At 36.0% G+C, this 22,958-nt stretch overlaps 1 protein-coding gene across 5 annotated transcripts in view; it reads right to left on the bottom strand.

Moving 5' to 3' along the window:
* The window catches only part of MEIS2 (Meis homeobox 2), a 243,218-nt gene that overhangs the window by 161,957 nt on the left and 58,303 nt on the right, over nucleotides 1-22,958 (bottom strand). For all 5 annotated transcript variants that reach the window (XM_039347330.1, XM_039347328.1, XM_039347326.1 and 2 more), the window contains one exon: nucleotides 14,795-14,940. In XM_039347330.1, the coding sequence (XP_039203264.1) occupies nucleotides 14,795-14,940 (146 nt within the window). The remainder of the gene's footprint in view (nucleotides 1-14,794; nucleotides 14,941-22,958) is intronic.

The raw sequence follows: 22,958 nt of genomic DNA on the forward strand, positions 1-22,958 counted from the left end.
GTTCCTTTAAAAGGGTGCCCTTGTTCAAGGTCCACCCTAGGAGTGATGACAGAGTGTGATGGGGAACCCTGGCTTTCTTGTTGGGAGCACTGATATTGTGTCTCTGAAAAGGAAGGAGGGACCATTGGAGGTTCCTGGAGTGAAGCCTGGCCCATGGAACGATGCCCATGCAAGAGACCATTTTCCCCAAGAGTTGGGATAGTTGTACCAGGGATACCATCTTCTCTCTCCAGACCTGTTAGACCAGTTTTCGGATGCTGATCCGAAGCTCCTGAGAGAGATAGACCTTGCATAGGCTCAAATCTATCACGTCTTGTAGGTGTTGTGTGGCTCTTTTTGAAGTTCACGGAGAACCCGTGATCCTGAAGTGTTTGAATTGTGACTGCTAGGTCTGACTGGGCTGACTGGAAGGATCTAGACTGTACTAGTATGTCATCCAGATAGCACTGTACACACATGGACATCATCCTTAGAGGAGCCGCCAGTACGGCCAAAATTTTTGTGAAGACTCTCGGGGCCGAAGAGAGGCCAAAGGGGATGGCCCGGTACTGGTAATGCCGGTGCGCGTAACAGAACCTCAGGAACCTGCAGTGCTCTGGAAGGATCGGGATGTGGAGATAAGCCTCTGTCAGGTCAATGGAGGAAAGGAAGTCCCCTTTCCTGATGCTGGTCAAGATGGACTTTAGGGTCTGCATCTTGAACTTCCTGTAGGTTAGGAAGTAATTTAGACCCTTTAAGTCTACTATCACCCACCATCCTCCTGAGGCTTTGGGAACTACGAACAGAATGGAGTAGAACCCCTCTCCTGTCTGATCCTGAGGCACCAATTCTATGGCCCTGATGTCCAGTAAGTGGGCGATGGCTGTGGTGACTAGTTGCACTTTTGTCGTATTTCTTGAAACCGGGTACTGTATGAAACGATCTGGGGGAAAAGATTGAAACTCTGTCTTATGGTCTCTCTGACCCAAGCATCGGTAGTTGTGCTCTCCCAGATGTCGTAAAACAGTGCCCTATGGGGTAGTCTTCCTTGGCGTCACTTGGATCGCCTGTATGGATGACTGCCCGAACCCCTGAAGGGGCATCTGATCTGGGACTGACCCCTGGCTCCACTATTCTGGCGGTCCTGTTGCCGATTCTGCCTGGGAGGATAGGATCGTGAGCTTCTGGGCCAATCCCAGGACTGCCCAGCCCAAAAAAGCTGCCTCCACTCCCATGTTCCACAGGGACGGAATGGCGGCCTACGGTATTCCTGTTGAGGCCACCTGTCTGATTTTTTGAAGGAATGAGCCATTACCTTATGCTTATCCTTGCCTTCAATGACATGTGGTTCTAGTACTGCACCGAATAAGTGTGTTCCACTATACTTGGAGGTTGACAGGTGCCACTTTGACTTTAAGTCAGTTCGCCACTGTTTCAACCAGAGCATCCTACAAGATGCCACTGTGGCAGCAATAGATCTGGCCGAACATCTGGCCGAATGAAGGGATGCCTCAGCAATGTACTCAGATGCCGCCACTATCTTGCCCAGTGTCTGGTGCGCCCTGACCTGATCTGGTGGAATGAGTGCCTGAAGATCCTGAAGCCACATTATTGATCGAGCAAAGAAGGAGGATGAGGTAGCCACCTTTATAGCCTAAGCCAAAGACTGGTGAGCTCTACAAAGGGAGAACTAGAACTTTTTGTCTTCCGCTTTCAGGAACTCAGCCATGTCCCCTGGGATGGCGGTAGTAGAGAAAAGAGATGTTAGAGGAGCATCCGCGGCCGGAACTTCTAAGAGAGAAGCAAAGCAAGAAGAGACATTGTAAAGTTTCTTTTCCATACTACTTGGGGAAGGAGTGGTGGCTAAGGATGACCACTGCTTTTCCACCGTAGTCTGAAAAACTAATGGACAGGGTATTTGTGTCTCCTCTTTGACCTTTTCTGCAAACAGTGGATTGGACTCCTGGCTGGTGGAAGTGGATGGTTTCTCCTCCTGAACCGAGGTAAGTTTGGCCATGGTGATGGCCTTTAAGAGAAGAGACCTGAATATGGAAGGGTCAAAGAGACCCGAAGTAATCACCTGCTCAGGTGTTGGTTCCTCATCCTCAGACAAGTGAGTGTTGGCTGTTTCCAATTCTATTGATCCCTCGTCACCTAATTGAGACACCAGAGCCGTGTCTCGTGTCGTGTTCTACCTGGGAAGGAGGAATAGATGGGGGGGAGGAGGATGTGACTGCCCCTTGCTACTCCCAGTGGAGGACATAAATTGCTTGAAAGCATGATGCATGAAAGCTTGGAATTGGCTTTGGGACCACATCTCTCCTTGTTCCCTAGAGCTGACCCCAACCTCCATTGAAGCACGCCTGCTCTCTGATGCCTGGTATGAAGAGGAAGAAGAGGAGCGAGGAGCACCAACCTGTTCAGTTTCCCCCTGAGGAGACCATGTGCGTAGGGCATCCTGCAAAGATTCAAATTGAGGCTCAAATGAGGTAATGTCCAATGTGACAGGGGAAACCACTTCAGTCCCACTGGACCTGAGCCTCTGTGCCTTGGAGAATTCTTTCTCCAGTGCTAAATGTCTCCTCGAGGCCACTCGCTCGGCTGCTTTAGAAGTCTCTTTGACTGATAAATGTTTGGTTTTTGCTTTTATTCTCCCCCTCCCCACTTCCAATTCATCTGATCTGCACTTTGTTTGCATGGGGGGACACTGGTTTGAGTTGCCTGGGGCGAAGAACTGTCTGCCATTGCAGTCTAGATAATCCTGGTCAGGGATATCTAGAAGTGGGGGGAACCCAAGCACGTGGATCAATTAGTCAGAGATGGAAAACCGATCCTTGCTCTGAACAATGGCAATGGCAAAAACAGCCAGACAGTTTTCTAATACCGCCTGCTCAGGCCTTGTGACTAAAGGCCACTGACTATCTGAAACAGGTGGTCAAAAACAATTACCTCTTCACTCCACTTACTTAGGTCCTGAAGACTTGATTTTAACACAATGACACACTTAAAGACAGCAAAGCCCCACAAAATTGGGATAGCACCCACGAGTTTCACCACACTTGCTGTGGATATAAGAGAATTACTTTACCCCCCGGTACGGGCCTGACTCGCAGACCAAGGCACTCAGGCAATATTAGAAGTTGCAATGACTCAGAGTAGGCCTCCACAAAATGGCGTCCGCCTCATGGGCCTCTCAAAATGGCGGCCGCACTATGACCATGCGGTCAAAATGGCGGCCACAAACACTTCAGAGCTTCCAGAGAAGCTACAATCAAGATTTGGATAAATCAGAGAGAAATCAACTGTGAATTCAGTAAACAACAGTTAAACAGGGCAATCCCTGTTTCCTCCCGTTCACAGATCACTTGCGGTTTGTTGCGCAGCCTCTGCTGTGATCCGGTTGTGGCTGCAGGCAAAAAACCTCAAGGCCTCGACGCACGCTGCGAGGGAACACATCGGCGGCTGCTCCGAGAAAACTCCGTTCTCCGCTGCCCAGCTGATCGGCGGAATCGCGGAGGGTTTCAATCAGTCAGGATGGGAGCCCCCACCCGATTGAGGCCTGCAGCCTCCAAGTCCAGAGCCCAAATAGCTCCAAACTCTTAAAAGGACAGAGTCCTTATCAAGCTGTAATTTTAGTTAAAGCCAATTAGATAAAGGTTCTTTTGGATCTGATTAGTTTAAATTGAGATCAAGTTTTAAAAGCCTAGCCTAGCTAAGGAGCCTAAATTCTTGCGTCCTACTGAGCTTGAGACTAAGAAAAAAACTGGGAAGTCACACCCAGAGGGAGGCGTGGCTAAAGCTTTGTCTTAGTCTGCTGAGCAGGAAGGCTGAAATTACCCATCAGTGGATTCTACATCCATTCTGCTAGAGAACATGCAGAAGAGGCCTTCATCCTGCTGTAGATAGACAATGGCTAGGATGTTGATGATGATATATAACTAAATTTCAACAAAAATGGTTCCCTAATATACAACATATTACATAGCGGCCAAGCTTTTTTTAATATGCTTTTTGAAGAAAAAGAAAAATTGCTTAAAGATATTTACAATTATTTAAATAGAAGTTGGCAATAATTTTAAATGTTTAAAGTATGCCATAAAATATTTAAGTAATAGTTAGGGGTTATGGGAAAAAAGAGAAAATAATACAGGTAGTTCTTGACTTATGACCACAAATTTCCATTGCTAAGCAAAACAGTTGTTCAGTGAATTTTGTTCCATTTTATGATCTTTCTTGTCACAGTTGTTAAGTGAATCATTGCAGTTGTTAAGCTACTAACATGATTGTTAAATGAATCTGCTTTCCCCATTGATTTTGGTTTCCAGAAGGTATGCAAAAGATGCATACAGATCAGTTGCTAAATGTCCGAATTTTGATTACATAGCCATGGGAATGCTGCAATGGTTGTAAGTGTGAAAAATAGTAATGTCACTTTTTTCAGTGCCATAGTAACTTCAAACAGTCACTAACTGAATGGTTGTAAATTGAGGATTACCTGTAATAATAATACTTGAAAGCTTTCCCCCCTATAATGTTCTTTTTAATGTCTTTATTTTATTCTTACTTATTCTTGTGGCTATTTTTAATATTTTTTTTGTCCGTTTAGCACATAAATTCTTAGACCTACTCATTATTTTGTTGATCAATTAAATGCCTTCACCAAATTCCTGAGAGGTTGGTTTGACTAGAACATGCAGGATAGTAAAACCATAAATAAAGGCAAAGTATCAGCAATGCCAGTTTATCTTTTGATTTGATTGTTTACAGTGATTTCATTTTGATGAGTGTAAATGATATATTTCAGGTGGTCTGGCTTACTATCATTATGTTAACAAAAGATTCATAATAAGCAGCAAAATGGCATTTACTGTATTGTTCTTAACCAGCCAGGTTAATGAGCTGTAATAGTTGGCCTGTGTTTGATGAATGATATGCCATATGGTTCAAATTTACCCACTGGCCCTGTCTCAGCAGATAGCTTAAGTGATTTCAAACCTGCTAAAATGTATTACATACTTGTAACCTTCACTATTTTGATCTCAGAATGAACAAGATTTTAGAAACAATTATTTGATTCAGATATAACAGGGACCAAAAATTTTCACAATCAGTGAATGAGCTGTGATGAGTCTCATATTCCCTGCTTCCTCTCTTCCTTTGCAGCTTGCTGGAAGAGAACGTGAATCTTCTGATTTTAATCAACCCACAAATCAAGTGATTGTGAAATTAGTGAGTTAAAAGGAACAAGCCAGGAGTAAAATGTGGTTTTTAGATATTAGCTTATTCAGAAACCATGATAAAAACAAACCAAACTTTCCTTATCTTAGATATCACAAAACTTTGTCTAGTTTTAAACTAAAAGCAAATGTTTCTCTTGTCCTCTTTATATAGGAAAAAGGAAAACAAAGAAGAATAAACATAGATCAGGCTCACTGATGGTTATATCCATAGCAGAAAATTGTAATTTCTTTATATATATAAATCATTATTCCCTTATCTCTGCTATAAGGCTACCAAGTATTACAGATGAAACATCTATTTGTTAAGTTATCCTTTGGAATGAACTCCTTCCCAAGGCTCAGGCATGGAGTCATGAAACCTTGGCTTTTCTCCTGTATATTGTGTCAGGATAGTAATTAAGCCCATTTTGTTCTGGGAATATGCTCAGCCTCAACTACATGTGTTTCCCCGAAAATAAGACTGGAACTTATTTATTTTTTTTTGCCTCCAAAAGAAGCACCAGGTCTTATTTTCAGGGGTTGTCTTTTATATTCAACTCTGGCACCGACAGCCCAACCCAGCCGGCCCACTTCTTCTGATCGAAGGAGCAGCTTCATTTTGCAGCCTTGCATTTTGCAGTCAGGCCTTTCTGGAAGGTCTATGCAGCCGAGTACCAAGCTATGAATTCAATCCATAGCTTGGTTCTCAACTGCAATGGCCTTCCGGAAAGGCCTGTGACTGAGAAATGCAGGCCCGGTTGCAGAAGATACCACAGAAGAAGTGAGCTAGCGGGGAGAGACCTGGCTGCACGGTGAGTGGGTACAGGGCACATGGGGCAGCTCCACACCCCAACCCCCACCCTAGCTTGATTTTTAGGTGTGTTCCTTGCCCCAAAATGAGGGATTATTTTGGGGGTAGGGCTTATATTAGTCCTACCACCAAAAATCAAGCTAGGGCGTTTTTTCAGGGTAGGACTTACTTTTGGGAAAACAGTGTATGTAGGTAACTGCTTCGTTATTTTGTGTTTATATTAGTTTTTGTTGATGTATGCTGCCTACAATCACAAATTATAAGTTGGGAAGCTTTTAATTTCCTTAACTAAATATATATAAAATAGGCTCATTCATGTTTCAAAAAGATTTGAAAGAAGTACTTTAAGTAATACAAGTGTAGCACCTTTCCTGATATTCATTAAGTTAGCCACATCTCTTTTCAGACAGGCAAAGAAGTCTGACCAAAATAGCCGCTTTAATGAGCTGCAAAGAGGAGTTGTGGCTCCTCCTATTCTTCCCACATCCACAACCCTGTAAGGTTGGTTGGTGGCCTAAAGTCACCCACCCAGATTACATATGTAAGAAGGGACTAGAATTCAGTCTCTGCTTTGTAGCCTGGTATTTTAACCACCCAGACCAAACTGCTTATTTCAACTTTCAGAGAAACTACAATGACCAAATGTCATTAATATACCCCTTATGAGATACATGTAGAGATCTTTAGACATTTGGTCATTTCACTAATACTCTGCTGCACTAGTATCTAGACTCTTTGTAGAAGCTGAAGCAATTAAAATAAGTCAAGAATTATCTCTGAAAACCTGGCAATTTTTTAAATACACTATGGAATACGTATATAATTAATGTAAATTATACATAAATGACAAAATGGTATTTTTATACAGTTTTATAGATAATTAGAAATATTGAAGTCAGGTATACCATAAACATGAATCAAATGTTATTCTAAATATTATCACATCATTTCCTCAAACTAAATTAAATCCAGGTAAACTTATATAAATTTTATTTGTAAAAAATTTGCATTTTTTCCCAGTAGAGAAATCAATACAGTATTTAAAATTACACTATTTTTCCTGATACAATTTACATAGATATTTATCCTCAAAAAGCATCTTGGATTTGAGAGTAATATAGTAGATAGCTGTATAGCAGACTAATTTTTATTGTAATATATCATAAAAATTCAATTGTAAAATGTTCAATGGTTTTGGATTACACACCAAATTAATACAGCATAGAGATTTTAACATGATACTGAGGAAGCCAATGAAGTGAGACAGTTCTTGGACATCTAGTAGAGAGCATGCTTTTGAAATACTAACTTCAAAATATACAGGCCTAAAAGATATTTAGATATTCCAATTTATTAAAATCTCAGTGATTAGCATTCAGCAAATAATAACAAAAGGAAAAAATAAAGTTAGGTTATGCGAACTTGTAAAACAACTGTTCCAGCCTTTGACAGAAATTTATATATTCAGCAATTTGCATATAGAGTAGAAAATATTTAGAATAAAACAGAAATATAAGTAAAATCTGTATATATGAATTAACCTCTCACTGGGAGGTTTCTTGTTGTGGTACCATTTTCTTAATCTGTTTTCATAGAAGCTATCTGAAAATGCCAAAATCTTCCTCAAACATCTTCCATTCAAAAGAATCCCAGAAACAATTCTAAAACCATATCTAATGCTAGGATGGAAGTTGGTTGTCCTCAAATTAATTCCTGGAAATCAATGTAATGGAGGAATTGAAGATTACAGGAAGATATTTGTATCTTTATACACAACCCATGGGAGTAATGAGTCCCAGATTTCAGATGTTAGCCCATTAGATTTACCTTGATTCAAAAGATTTTGCCCCATAATGCACTATTTGCCCAATTAACAGTTACAAACAGAAGGAGAGTTTTAGAAGTATATAGAAAAGTTTTAAAAATGAATTTTTAATTAAATATTAGTAAAACATTCAGTATGTCATCAACAGCTTAGTCTATCCTTTTCTAGGCAATCCACTATTTCAAAGCAATGAAGTTACTCTATGTGAGCATTTCTACTTCATGATGTCCTCACTCTAGATCCACCTAGCCCCACATTTTATGGCTATCAAAATATGCTTTGTATTCTCCCTTCAATACCATACCAATAAAACTCATAAGTTTTTGATTCTAAAGTGACCTTAAAATTATGCACACATAATTTTGGGATTTTTTATTACAGTATTTGTTTCATTTTTCTATCTCCTATGTTCTTAAAAAGGGAATTAGTTTTGGACAATTTGGGATGATCAACTGCACTATGCTTTGTTTTTTTTTCCCCATTGGCTTCCTTTGTAACAATGTGAAACTAAGAGACAATTTCTTTAATAATTTTACTGGGCGATCTGAAACCACTTCCTGATCAGATCTTTGTATGCTTGTTATTTACCATAATAAACATTCTTTGAAATCTCTTGAATTCATTAGCCTTAGACAATGCTACTCACATACTCTGTTCCACAGTAAAACAAGAGGTATTGGATTAATCTAATCAGAACTTGAATGACCCTGAGAAAATGCTCAAACATGGTGATCAGTTTCTAAGTCCATCACAGTCTCAATTCTTCTTTGAACACTATCAGAAATAGGATTAAATCTTACATGTCACTTCTTTCCCAGTAGCTTCTTCTCCTTATATGAAACTGTTAAGTTCCAAAGGCAACTATGCAAACATTGTGGCTTTGGGAAAATCTCATTTTATATGAGTATGCTGGATTCATTAGCATGGACCACTGAAAATTAGTTTGTTTTGGCATTTAACATGACTTTTGAGGCAGTTTTTACCTCATTCATTACCAGATAAAAACCAATTATCAAATGGGATGAAAGATTGTTTCATTTAATAATTACCTTCTTGTAATTTAAAAATACATTAATATAGATTTAGGTAACTTTATAATGCACCCCAAATTAGTTCTTACATGAAGCCTCTAGATTCGTCTCCACATGCATCTCAGTGTGGCCTCTCCTTTGTTTCATTAAAATTAAAAATGCTAAAATAACTCACACTTTTTCTATGCGCTTATAGATTTCCATAAGCAAGAAATCATAGGATGCACAATCCTTTACTCAGAAGTTGATGAAGTTTGTAGGAAAGATCAGTGCCATTTTCTGTCATATATACCCACTGTGAATTTTCCAGTGTTGTTAATTACTATAATCCCTCTACTCCTTGGTAAGGCAGCAATGAAAGCTTTGCCAAAAAATATTCAAATGTTGGAAATGTGTCTATACCTAAAAAGATCAGAATTGTACAAGCAATGTTTTTCTCTTGTGACATCCTATGGAAGCCAAAGTTGAACTTTAAAGGAGCAGGATAGAAAGAATATTAATACTTTTGAATCTGATAGTTGTGAAAGCTCTTAAGAATATCATGGAAAGCCAAGAAACTAAACAAATGGATCATGGAACAAATCAACTTAAAGTTCTCACTCAAAGCACAAAGACCAATCTCAAAGTATCACACTTTGGATCCATTATTTGAAAAGTTAGTTCTCTGTAAAAATCTATAATGCTTAATGCTTGGAAATGTGGAAAGAGAACAATTAACAGCAAGATTAATGGTTTCATACAGCAACATTGTACCATTACAACTGGGGACAGATCCTGCTGGAAAAAATTTATTTATATAGTTGTTAAGAGTCTATACCACGCGTGTTAAACTCATCACATCACGTGATGTGTCGCGTTGTATCATGACTTTTTTTGCATTGCCAGAGCTGGGGTGGGCGCAGCCTCAGCATGATGCAACCTGTCCATGGGCTGGCAGTTTGACATCCCTGGTCTATACCAACTTGATTGCACATAATTAGCCAGATAGAGAAACAAATCTCTACCCTTTAAAACATCAGTTTAAAAAAGCTTGCACGGGGAGAACTTCTGGTAGAAGAAACTTGTTTGGCTACATTCCAAAGAAAAACAAGATAGCTTGATTATCATGTACTGATTGCTGGCTTTGATATGAATAATCATCTAAAGACAAATTAATAAGATGATGCACTTATCTTTAATAATATTCCTTCCACCTCTATTTTGATTGAAAACACCGCAGCCTGCAGTTTTATGATAGAGGCTCAGGTTCTATGTATTAACCAGTTAATATTATTCAGAACAGAACAGTTAATAGTATCAATTATGCCCTTGGTCAACTCCATTTATGGACATTTCCTACTGGAGTTTATTCTTTCATATCTCAGTGTTTCAGAATAACTGAATAACAAGTGTTTTAAACTACAATTCAGGAAGCAATTGTGAGCAACACAGAGATCTCACAATATTAAATGATTTACAGACTTATAATTAGAACAAACCACAACTGCTCTTTGTAAATGGTAATAAAAATAAACATTTAAGTTTAATAAACCATGCAAAAACTATTTATATGGTAAATTAAAGTGAATGGATAAAAATCTTTCTTTTAAAAAATTAAAATGTATTAATCTGAGTTTAAATCTAAATTCTATATAAGATACTTCTAAAAGGGAAATAAGACTGAATGGAATCAATGTGCAATTCTCATCTCAGATGACTAAAAGTAAAAAAATCATAAACTTACATAGTTCCTTCCTTTGCAACTGCTGCCAGTTCTGATTATGTACATTTATCTTGAAAACAGTTTTACATCATGCAATAAGTTTTTCTGTGGCTGCTACGATAAGAAAACTTTCAGCCTAATACCAATGTGAGCAAGAGGTATCTTTATACACAAATACTTCCTGTTTTCATTCTATGATCAAATATGTTATTTGCAGAGGAGAGCACTTGAGAGAGGAAAACAGAGATGACTGAAAGACTAATTGAGTGTACTAAGGGGCTGTTTGGCATGGAAGAAAAAAAAAAATAGCTTTCCAAGGCTGTGTATAAACCTTGCACGGGTCAGATTTCTTGCTGTTCCTTTTCTTTAACTCTCTTTGAAGTTAAGTAACAACAGCCTTAATGTCAGGTTTACCTTTCTGATATCATAATCTTTATGTACTTCTGAAAAGCTTATAGTACCATGTTAGGATTTCCTTTACCCACTCAAACACTGGATATTATCCAGAATAAGCAAGTATGCTTCCAAGCAATTCATCCTCAGATCCTTTCATCTTCCTGTACTATTGTAATACCATACACAAGGCAGTTCCCAATTGCATAATAAGAATATGGTTGGATTATAATGGAAGCAGAGGATATTTGTATAAAAAAAGTTTTGCATATAGCCTACCATTTGTATTTCTGAAGTTGTTCCAAAAGTAGGATTGTGGAACTGTAGTATTTATAATCAGGAGATAACATTATGAAAAGTTAATGACAACAGGTCAAATTAATTTATGAAGAATTCTAATCAAGTTTCAAAAACTTTTGTTAATATACAGTAGTACAATAAAGTTTTAATTGCATTGTATAATATTTATTGCACTAAGTATTGTTAATGTGTGTGTATGTATGTATGTATATCTGTACCTGATAAAATATTCCACATACAAAAATGTTTTGTGGCTTAAGAGTTTTTCTCAGTACTTTGCCTGCCAGGCCAAGAAGAGGTTAATGATTTTTGTCATATTGAAACTAACAATTGCTACAGTTGGCCTTTAGTATTTTATTTGTCCTTTTCAGGTATTCAAAATAGGTGACAATAGCTTGCAGTTGAGAACATATGTAGAGGGACCCCTGTGGGTTATGGAAAAAGTTGTTCCATACTAGTTGGGTGTTTGAAAAAAAAAATACAGCCAGAGTCCTTTTATGTTCCTTTCATTAATGAGAATGCATGAATGTCAAAATGCACCAATGGGCCATTCAAGGGGCAAAGCCTTAGCAGCCCCTTCTTTAAGAACACATCCTGGGATGTAAAATACATTTGCTTAACAAATTAAAATAATGAGATAATTCAATTAGTTTCTTCTTTAAAGAATGAGCGAAAAGGGTACATTGTAAGATTATTGTAATAGAAGAATAGGTCACACAGCACAAAAGAGTGGACCAACCTATTTGAAATAAGGTTAGAGAAGTAATGAACAGAAAAGGTTTAAAATTAGAAGCTGTTTTTATAATAAATTTTCTCTGAAATAGTGTTTATAAAAATTAACATTTATTTTTATGATTGGAGAAAAAATATATTTTGAAAGAACTACATTGCTTGAGAGCCAAAAAGAAAAAAAAATAATGAAATGAGGCACTATATAAGAGGACAATTTTTTTCCCCCTCCTCTACATGCATTTAGGGCAAACTTCTTTTGAATTTTCAATTCACTAATCAGAGGTCTGCACTATGATTCTGAAGCTGGAGAATTATGAGATAGTACATTCTTTGACATCTATAAACTCATTAGATGGTATTTTTAAAAAAACTTATTCAAAGGTCATCCTCATCAAAGCTTCTGATTTTCTTTAAGTCATAAATTTCTTTAAGTCATTTAAAGTGAGTTTTGGGGGGGAAAAGCACAGAATTTCAAGACTAAATAATGTCCTGGAAAATGATATTCAAAATACAATATACACAAATGCTTCTACATTCTACACAAATGCTTCTAAGAAAGCATGAGCTGAACACTTTTCACACAGCCATTTAGAACAAAAAGCAGTGGAGAAATCCATAGAAATGATGTAGAAGATTTAGTGAGAGAAATTAACATCAAGCTTAAGTGAACTGAAAGAATGTACTCATAGCCTCCATTTTTTTTCTTTATCATTGTGCTGCTCTTCAAACCACTTCCTTAACATTAAAAAAAATCATTCCCGTTACACTCAACTTCCAAATTAAAAACATTTTACAGGTTAGTAAATCTCCAGCTGAGGTGATGTAGCAAAGAACAGCTGTGAAGTAATTTTGATAATGATGAGAATAATAAGCACATGGCAAGGTTCAGGGCTTTGCTGTTGCAGCTTCAGTGCTCTTGAATAGATAAAAGTGATTAAATACTCCTGATTATCCCTGACCAATATGTAATGGATTTACAGCCCTTTCAATTAGTCAGTATTTGCTTAGGACTCATTATTTTGTCTTTGGTTAAGTAATCAGCCCAGAGACTCATGTTCTGTCTAATTCCTCTGAGCCAACTGGGTACTATGGGGCACCTGACCTTTGGAATGGCCATAGCTGGAAGGCAAAAATAACCACTATTCTAGCAGAGATGCTGGCTATTTGGAGTAATCCTGATCCTTTAGGCTAGATCAATTCACCTTAGTTTGATAATAATGTTCTTACATTTTACATTTAACAACTGTGGCAAGAATGTTTGTTAAATGAGGCAAAACTCACTTAACAACTGTCCTGTTTAGCAACAGAAATTTAGAGCTCCAAATGTGGTTGTAAGTCAAGGACTACCTATAATTATAAGTTGATATAAGTTGATAATTATAAGCACTTATCATTGTGATAGTTCAGCATGGGCTTTCTTTTAAATTATTAGTCCTCACAGGTGGAAAGTATCACAAATTGATAATGTTCTATTTCCATGTAAAATTAAGTGACTATTACTTCTGAAGATACATATTTTCATGTCTAAATGGTAACAGTAAACAAAATACCATCTCAAAATACCAGTTGCAAAGAGCATAGGTGGCTATTAAAATATTCCTTTGCCCATTTTTAATCAGTTTCCCCTAAAGTCATTATGGCTAGCTTTTAAAATATGAGATTAAAAGAGCAATTTAAACAGACAGGATTGAGAAATTATTAAAAAGTATATCCTTGATACAAAACAAATAGATTTTCTGTATATTTGGAATATACATACAAAAGTATTGTACATTCCAAAATGAGTATAATACCACCATTCTGAAGGTCTAGTCTAGGGACTAATCACATCCGTTTAATTCTGTGAAGATCTGAAACTCACATTAAATAACATCAATGATATCACAGAACTGCTTGGTTCACAATAACTCTTGAAAAGGTATTTAAGCTTGGCTGATCCTTCACTCATGACCATATATTTTCTCTGTATGCATGCGTGTGAAATCTCTGACTGAAAACCAACGTTCTCCAAGTTGGTGTCTTCCAGATATGCTAAGAATCATAGAAAATAAAGGCCGGCACATGTGGAAGGTACCTGATTGGGTACTCTATAGATTTAAACTGTTTGCAAAAGACACCAAAATTAATTGTTATTTTTCATTGTATTTTTTACTTGAGATCATTCATATATTATACACACATATCACTCTAAAATTTACATCACAGTAAAATATCAACTTATAATACCTTAATACATTTTACTCTGTTTTATTTATTGAATTTATACAGCCTCACATCTCGTGTTTATGACTCAAAGTAGCGCCCAAAATTAAAAAAAATAAAACAAAATAATCAACCTAATTAAAACAAAACCCATTAAATGTAAGTAGTCCTCATTTAGCGACTACCTCATTCAGCAAACATTCATAGTTACAACAATGATGAAAAAGAAACTTTGCAACCAAGACTCGCATTTGCAACCTTTGCAGGTCTGTGAGCTAAGTAAAGTGAATTAGAATTGTAAAAGATGTTTCACATAGCAATCACTTTGCTTAACAACACAGTTGCTTTCCCAAATCACTAAATTAAGACTACCTGTACAATAAAAAGAGTTACAAATTATATAATAAGAAAAAATCAAGGGAGAGTGCTTTTTAAACTTATGCACAATGGAACATTTCACAGGGCTCCCATGAGATTCCCAGGCCCAATGGCAAAAATCAAGTTTTTTTTATATTAAAGTAATAAGTGAATAGATTTCAAATTCTGAAAAAGGACTTTTGTTCAATAGAATTCTTTAAAATTCTTTAAAAGTCCACTTACTGTGAGATGTTGGAAAAGCCACGCTCTCATGATATTTGTTGCTACTTTGGGGAAGATTCCTCTTTTCTTTTGACGCTTTTTATCCTTGTCTGGATCATCATCATCACCTGTGCCGGGAGACGCTACACTGTTGTCTAAACCATCCCCTAAAAGAAAAAGAAATATGACAAGAGACAATAAACAACCACTGTAAACCCATTTTATTAATCAGATTAACTACTCAAGCACTAATGAACTGTTATTCATATATGAAAATATCCAGTATTTTAATGTCTTATTAAATATAATTTTGATGCAAATACAAAAAGTTAGAAACCATTGTCCATCCAAATATTAATTTTATACCGCATACATGCACAGACCATTAATTCAATTATAGATGTATATTTTACATAGTACAATATCTCTTTGTAAGTTATAGGATACAAACTGAAAATCTACCACGAGAAAACCTATTTGCTATAAATGCATTCCTTGCAACCCTCAAGTTAAATGTTCTGTGGTCTATGTATTTTGAACCCTCTGCATAGGTGACAATAAGTATTTTACTGTTCAATGAATGTAACATATTATCAGCTCATCCCTTCCCTATAGGCTCTCATCTTCCTATAATGCATGCATGGATGTAAGCTTGTACATGTAAGTCTGCAAACATAAACATATCTAGCATGATCCTGAATGGTTTTTGCAAAACATGAAAACCTTTTGTGTCTGCATCAATGATTATTATCCTATTTCTAAAACAAAAAAAGATGTACATCAAGGTAGGGCGCTTACTTAATCAGAACTTTCCATCAACATCTTTCTCTTCAGTGGTTTTCCCTGGCATTAATTGTGCATTAGCAAAAAATCATTTACTTTTAACAGTCATAGTTATTTTTTCTTGCCCTCCAGCAAAAATGCCTTGAAAGCATGCCTGGAGGGCATCTAAATTATGTATCTGAAAAACTCTTCTGGCAAGGCATTGCAGGACCCCTACTTTCTTAAAATTCATACGAGCACGTCTTCCTGTTTTTCGGAAGGCATCAATCAAGAGCAGCAATATATGCCATATTCCTACATTAATATTTGAACTAATAACTCTTAAAAAAAAGAAAGAAACAAGATCTGACTTGTGGCATAATCAAATGCAAAATAAATGAAGAATACTGGGACAGCACTGAGACTTTATAGATTGCTGTGTTTTCCTTACACATCATTAGCCCGGAGCCACACGAAAGAGGAAAACAGAGAAGTGGAGAGTTTATGCTCCCTGCTGGTGTTTAAGAAGCTGAGGTCCTGGAAGGACATCTGGGAATTGCACTGAGACGGTGGTTTTGTAATTTAAGAATAGACATTCATTAGCAGTAAATGCCATAAATCCCATGCTAAGTAAAAACCTTGTCCAAGAAAGCCTAAAACAATAAACTCTGTGCTCAATGTAGCCTGAGTCAGAGGCTTCATGGCTTCCTGAGGAATGCTACAGACCCACAAACTAATTCCTATTGCCTCTTCTAGCTCTTTAGCACTGTTAAATTAAATGCATTACTGCTATACAGACTATTTTCCTCCAAACTTTAAATTTTATTTCTCTTTTATTGGTATTACTCACACACCTTTTCTTTGGTATGTCTTAAGCATACATGCATGAATGCATAAGGGTTGCAACCATCTAACCCTATTTAAGAAAAGAAACAAAAAAAAATCCTGAGCAAAGAACTGGAAGATTAATTTTATTGACATTCCCATTTTAACTGCAATGTGATATCTCCCATCACATAGAAAAGATGGTCCTCACTATTTACAGAATGACAGGCCATTTCATTACAACCACCCTGCCGCAAGGCTGAGTAGTTCCCTTCCATCTGCCAAAGGGGTCTCTCTCTTTCTCTCTTTCTCTTTCTCTCTCTCTCTCTCTCTCTCTCTCTCTCTCTCTCTGACTTATGGCAAATAAAAAGGTAAATAAAAAGGTTGAAGAGCAATCTAAGGAAAAGACATCAGACCATCTACAGCTATCTACTTTGGAAAAATGCTATTTTAGATTTTTTTTTTCCCCTAGTAGCCCACCACCCTACATCTATGCGTCCATAAGCATAAATCCTTTTACAGTCATAGCAATTCCACAATGCCAAGGAACTGCTGCAAGGCAAATTTTCACAACATTAATGGCTTCTGACTGCTCCTTGGCAACCCCAGCATTTTAACCTGGGTGAATGTGCTCCCAAAATACAGAGACTGGAGCTATCTCATCAGCTGTTCATATGACACAGATGGAGAGTGGCTATTAGGAGCCAGGCAATGGGCCTTGGGGATCTGAGGTGCTGTACTGTAGCCTCAGGCAATTTTGAAAAACAGTATCCAGAGATGGAGGAGCAAATGCAATGTACGGCAAAAGTGCAAGTTTGAAATCAGTAGGCCTATCCATTGTCTAGATAAAGATATCTTTGTCTTCACTAAAAATCTATGTATGCATGCAGATAATGGCTACAGATAGAAAAGAATACTTCCTTAACTTTTTTCCTTTTCTCAGACAGACATAAAAACACTCCAAAATTATGAGAATGTACATATGCACTGTTTCTCTGTAGGCCAATGATTGTGTGTGTGTGCACTCAAGGAGATTTTGGTGATGTTATTTAAAGCAAAACTTAGACCTTCAAAATTACCAAGATTGTACTTTAGTTTTAAAAATTTTATTAAGAGGTGATTACACAGCCTGATTCAGATTCCTCTAGTTAAACTTGGCTAACATTTACTTTTCTGAACTGTAAACTATTATAAATTAATTGTTAGTAATGGGTTTAACTTAACACACACACACACAAACTATTTACACAAGAACAAAATTAGATATTGGAAACAAAATAACAATTAAAATTCTACAGGCATCAATAACTGATTTTTAATAGGGATAGTCACTCTGTCATGGTAAAGCGTAAACCTGACAGCTGCACTATAAATGAAGAGATATTTAGCAGTATAAATGAAGAAATATTTAGCAGAACATTTTGATTTTATATTCCATTAAAATTAAAATCAATAACTGGAGCTACACCTTATAACAAGTTCAAAAGTAGAATTGCATTGAGTCCAAAGTTGATGAGCTGTAAATTATTATGAAAAAGGCATATATCTCTTTCAATAAATCCTATTATGCCTAAACAAACTTTACATTAACCAAAAAACAAAGCAAAAAACAAAACAAGCAATGAAACAAAAACCCGAGGTTCTCAGTGTTTGATACAGAAACATAATTGCAAACTGAAGGTCTACTTAACTTCCTGACATTCATCGCTTTTTAAACTAATATTTAAGTCTGTGTCTGAGTTGCTGAATATTATCTCTGCATGTACAAAGTTCTAAACTTGAAAATATTACTAACATTTTTACTTAATGTTGTAAAACAGGTTAGTTCTGTACATTATTCACTTCCTACTCTTTTTTAACCCACTGTAAAAAAAAAAATACAGAGAACATGGATTTCCAAAGGTAGTAATTAAAAAAACATTCCCTAAAACAGTGTTTCTCAACCTTGACAATTTTAAGGCATGTGGACTTCAACTCCCAGAATTCCACAGCCAGCAATTACTGGCTGTGGAATTCTGGGAGTTGAAGTCCACATGCCTTAAAATTGTCAAGGTTGAGAAACACTGCCCTAAAAGGATAGGTTTATGAATTTGTGGGTGCACATGTGCACACATATATGTGCATGTGTATAAGAGAGACTGAACTTTCATTCCTAGAAAGATATTCATACACTTTCAACGTCCACAAACCTCAGGAATCTTCTAGGAATGGATGATCCATGCCCCCAGAAGGTTTGCTTATATGTTGCATTTCATGTTAGGTATTTTGCATCACCACCACCCCAGCAGCAATGCACAAAGCTGTCAATCTTGTCCTAGATCTGTATAACTGTTGTGTTATACAGTGTACTTCCTCGAGGGAAAATATAGAGAATTGTATTTAATGCTGTTCCTGGCATCACTATCTCCCATTGGTTTTCTAACTGTATTTCGTTCTGTTTTCAAAGTGAGTATGTACTATAAAAAGAGCTTTACATCAGATCATTTTTCTTAAAGAACCCAGTCCTACTTGCCTCTGTTGTTCCAAGAAAGCTATAGACAATTTAAGCTATTCCTCACCTTATATAGTTAGTAATTTCTGAATATCTGTTCACTTAACTTATATTTTTATATATATTTAGTAGAAGAAACACAATAATTAGTGTCATAACTGAATTCTTTTGACCTGTGTGAAATTTTCTAAAGAATTATAAATTCTGTCTGATATATTGCAAATATATCCTTTTTAAATTTAGTAAATTAAGTCTGCATGTTTTATGTGCCACTTATACATTAGTTTGCAATAGGTAAAAAAAAATGTCAACTTATTCTGCACTTCTGAACTGTCACTATATGGTATCTTAAAACAGCCTAGAATTCCAAAGGTGAATTGAATAATGCGACAAATAACATTATAACAATTAATAACAACAGATACCTGAACTCTGAACAAGAATTTATATCCAACACTCTTGGGAATATACTATAAATGACAGTTTAAAAAGATCCTGCATTTTAATTTTATAATCAGACTTGCATCATTTCCATGTAAGCTGCTATCCAAACTTTATACAGAACAGAAGAAACCACACGCATTTGTTTTAACTACAGGAGCAGATTAATATAAACATAATGCAATTTGTTTAAAAAGTTAAGGAAAAAGGAAAAACAGGTTCATGTCTTTATTGCAGAAGCATAGCTTTTGAAATAAAAAGCAAATAAGCTGCATCAATCCTACGAGAACTAAAGTGCAAAAGTTTTTTTTTTAAAAAAGCATACCAGAGAAAAGCTATGGCAAAACATCTTCCTATTGCTGTTAAGAAAATTACACAAATATATCCATGAAGTTATCAAGAATCAAGCTCAACTTGATGAAGAGTTTAAAAAGTTTTTAAATTCAATGAAACTTAGTTTTGAATAGAAACAAAAAGGAATAGAGTATTACAATTATTTAGATAAGCACTTTACTTGGCATTTTATTTAGACCTATCTTTTCAGCATAAACAGTCACTGCAATTCATAGAACAATTCTAAGAGAAATTATAAACTGGAAATTAATTTTCAGTAATTTTTTCCAAAAGCATCTGAAAAATTATGTGGGATAATCCAAAATGAGGAACTGAATAGGTGGTCCTCGACATATTACCATAATTGAGCCCAAAATTTCTGTTGCTGGATGAGACATTTGCTAAGTGAAATTTGCTCCACTTTATGACCTTTGTTGCCACAGTTGTTAAGTGAATCACTGCAGATGTTAAGTCAGTAACAGGGTAATTAAGTGAATCTGGCTTCTCTATTGACTTTGCTTGTCAGATCACAAAGGTGATCACATGACCCCGGGACACTGCAACTGTCATAAATATGAGTCAGTTACCAAGCATCAGAATTTTGATCATGTGAACATGGGGATGCTGCAAAGGTCATAAGTTACTTTTTTCAATGCTGTTATAACTTTGAACAGTCACTAAACGAACTGTTGTGAGTCAGGGACTACCTGTATTTGCCATACAGAATTATGCACTTGGTTTCTATGATCTCTAAATGCCACCTGTTGCAGAAAAGGCTGTTCTCACATGAAGAAACATTACATATTTATTCTTAGTTTAGAAGCCAGCAGTCTCATATAAAACTGCAGTCAGTGGTGCTATGTCAGATTCGTTCATACCAAATGTATCAGTACTTCATTATTAGGCAGAATTAAGAAGAAACAAGATATGGTGGTTTTATTTCCGTATGTCATTCTAAAATTCTTTCAGTGCTCATTCTGTCAGATGACCTTCTGCATGCCTGTGTGCTTAAACTATAGAAATAAAAAAAAATGCAATTGGTTTACATTGGGTGGATTTAACACACTTCCTTCATTTAAAAAGGCCCAAATACATGGTCCATGATAATCCATGATACTATTCAACGTCACTATTCCAAGAATTACATCACTTACTAGCTCATTATATAGATTTTCAGTTAGGATATTATAATGTGAGTTATTTTTTCCCTTAAATACTCTAATTGAATATAATTGTTCAAAATAAGGTGTAGTGTAAACTATTTAGACAAAACAAAAACTTCAGGTTTACTGGATATGTTTTTTTTCCATTTTCTTATACACCTCAGTTAACTATACTTATAGCTAAGAAAGGTCATCTGAAAATATGAGCATATATTTGAGCAATAATTTTCCTTGCAGAACATTTTGAGTTATAAGTGTTAAATTCTAGATCCCCAATTTTGTTTTATCAATATTCTTGAGGGACTTTCTCTCTGCAAAATTCTATTGCAGAGAATTAAACAAATTTACTATTTGTTTACTTATTTTACTGATCAGCTATGCTACAATGTCTATATATGTTAATTTAGAGTAAAAACTGGATTATGTTTTCTTCTGTGTAATTCATAGAAGGGAAAATGAAAATGGATTTTCTGATATTAGAGAAGGGATGGTGAACCAGCCCACCTTTTCCATACTCAAAAGAGCACTGAAAAACAGTTTTCATAGTCTTACCTCAAGTTTTTCTAGCCTTGAACACCCTCCCCCCCGGGTATGAGTAGAAAGAGAAAAAAGAAGGGAATTTAAACTCCTTTCTCTTCAACTTTTCAGGCGGTATAAGCAGCATTTAGCAAATTCAGCCCCCAAATGGCTCCAAATGCTCTGAGCTGCAGGGGCTCATCCTTTGTTAGTCTCCTTCTATTTACACAGGATTTACACAGGCTCCGGACTGAAGAGACCACATGTTTCTGACAGAAAGCATTTTCATTCATGGTGCATCAGGCAACAGGATTGTATGCACTGCTGCTTCAGGCTGACCTGAGATTAGAGATTTCAGCAACACTGAATCTACTAACCCAGAATTATCCATGGAGATTTTTCTGCCACTCACATTATATCTAATGTGGTTACAAAGATGAAATTTCTTAAGGACCTATTAAGTTCTAGCTATTGTCAAGGAAATCCCTCCTCCCCACCAATAAACAAGAGGAAATAAAGTACATTTTGAGGGAAAAATTAGGCTGCTGTTTGGATTAAAACCAATTCACCCACTGATTGAAGACAAAAACTCTAAAAGCAGACAGATGGACACATATGTAAATGCAGACCTATTTTTCTCTCTATTATTTATTAGTTAATAGTAGAGTTAATAATTTAGTTAACTAGTCATTATCAGAGCAAATTTATTCCATTATTTAATATTATCCAATTAATATATAATGATTGAGTTTTTTAAAGAGTTCTTTATTAGGCATTATTAAAATCTAATATGTACAAAATTGCTTTGAAAAAGGCATTTTTATATCTATATCTATGTTTCTTCTCTATGTATATTGTGGGCATATCCTAACAAGATATACCAATGGGTCATGAAAAAAAAACCTTTTTAGTGTCATCTTAGGTAAATTACTTTCCCTTAATATACTTTTATTCCAAATTCACCCAAAAAATTGAATCAGGTTATACAGAGCAGAGCAAAGTAATTGAAGAATAAAATGCTTTTTGAGTTATTTTCCCTATTTGCTAAGTTTATGAAATAATTTAAACTTACTAAAGCACCAATATCTCTGTTAACTATACAAGTGAATATATATATAAGATATTTAAAATTCTTCACAATATCTCATAATTAACTCACTTTGGCATTTCATAAATTCATTTTAGACATCTTTCCACTGCTCTTGACCCTAGCAAATTCTAAGATATTAAAAATCTAAGAAATACTAAAGATAAAGGCTACTTTAAGTTCCAGCTTTCAAATTCAGCTCTCCTGGCAGTGCTCTAATGCTAAAGCTTTTTAAAACATAGTTCTCTCTCTCTCTCTCTCTCACACACACACACACACAATCACATTTCTAGAAGCAAGAGTTCATAATTTTCAGCCCTCAACTCAGAACACGGCTATCTTAAGTCATCCAAAGAATGTGACAGATACTATCATTATTCTTGCTGCAACACGAAGAAAGAAAGACCAAAAGGAAGAAGTCACAGAGATCAGATTACTAAAATCCATTAAGCTTTGTGCAGAATGTCTCCAAATGTTAGAGTTAAGAAATTATTTAGAAAATTTACTCTAATATTTTAGAATGTATAAAGACATATTTAAAGTGTTTTAGAAACTGTATGTTACCAG

The sequence above is a fragment of the Crotalus tigris genome, unplaced genomic scaffold (genome assembly GCF_016545835.1).
Source record: "Crotalus tigris isolate CLP2741 ecotype Arizona unplaced genomic scaffold, ASM1654583v1 scf7180000018064.1731613, whole genome shotgun sequence".
Classification (NCBI taxonomy): domain Eukaryota; kingdom Metazoa; phylum Chordata; class Lepidosauria; order Squamata; family Viperidae; genus Crotalus; species Crotalus tigris.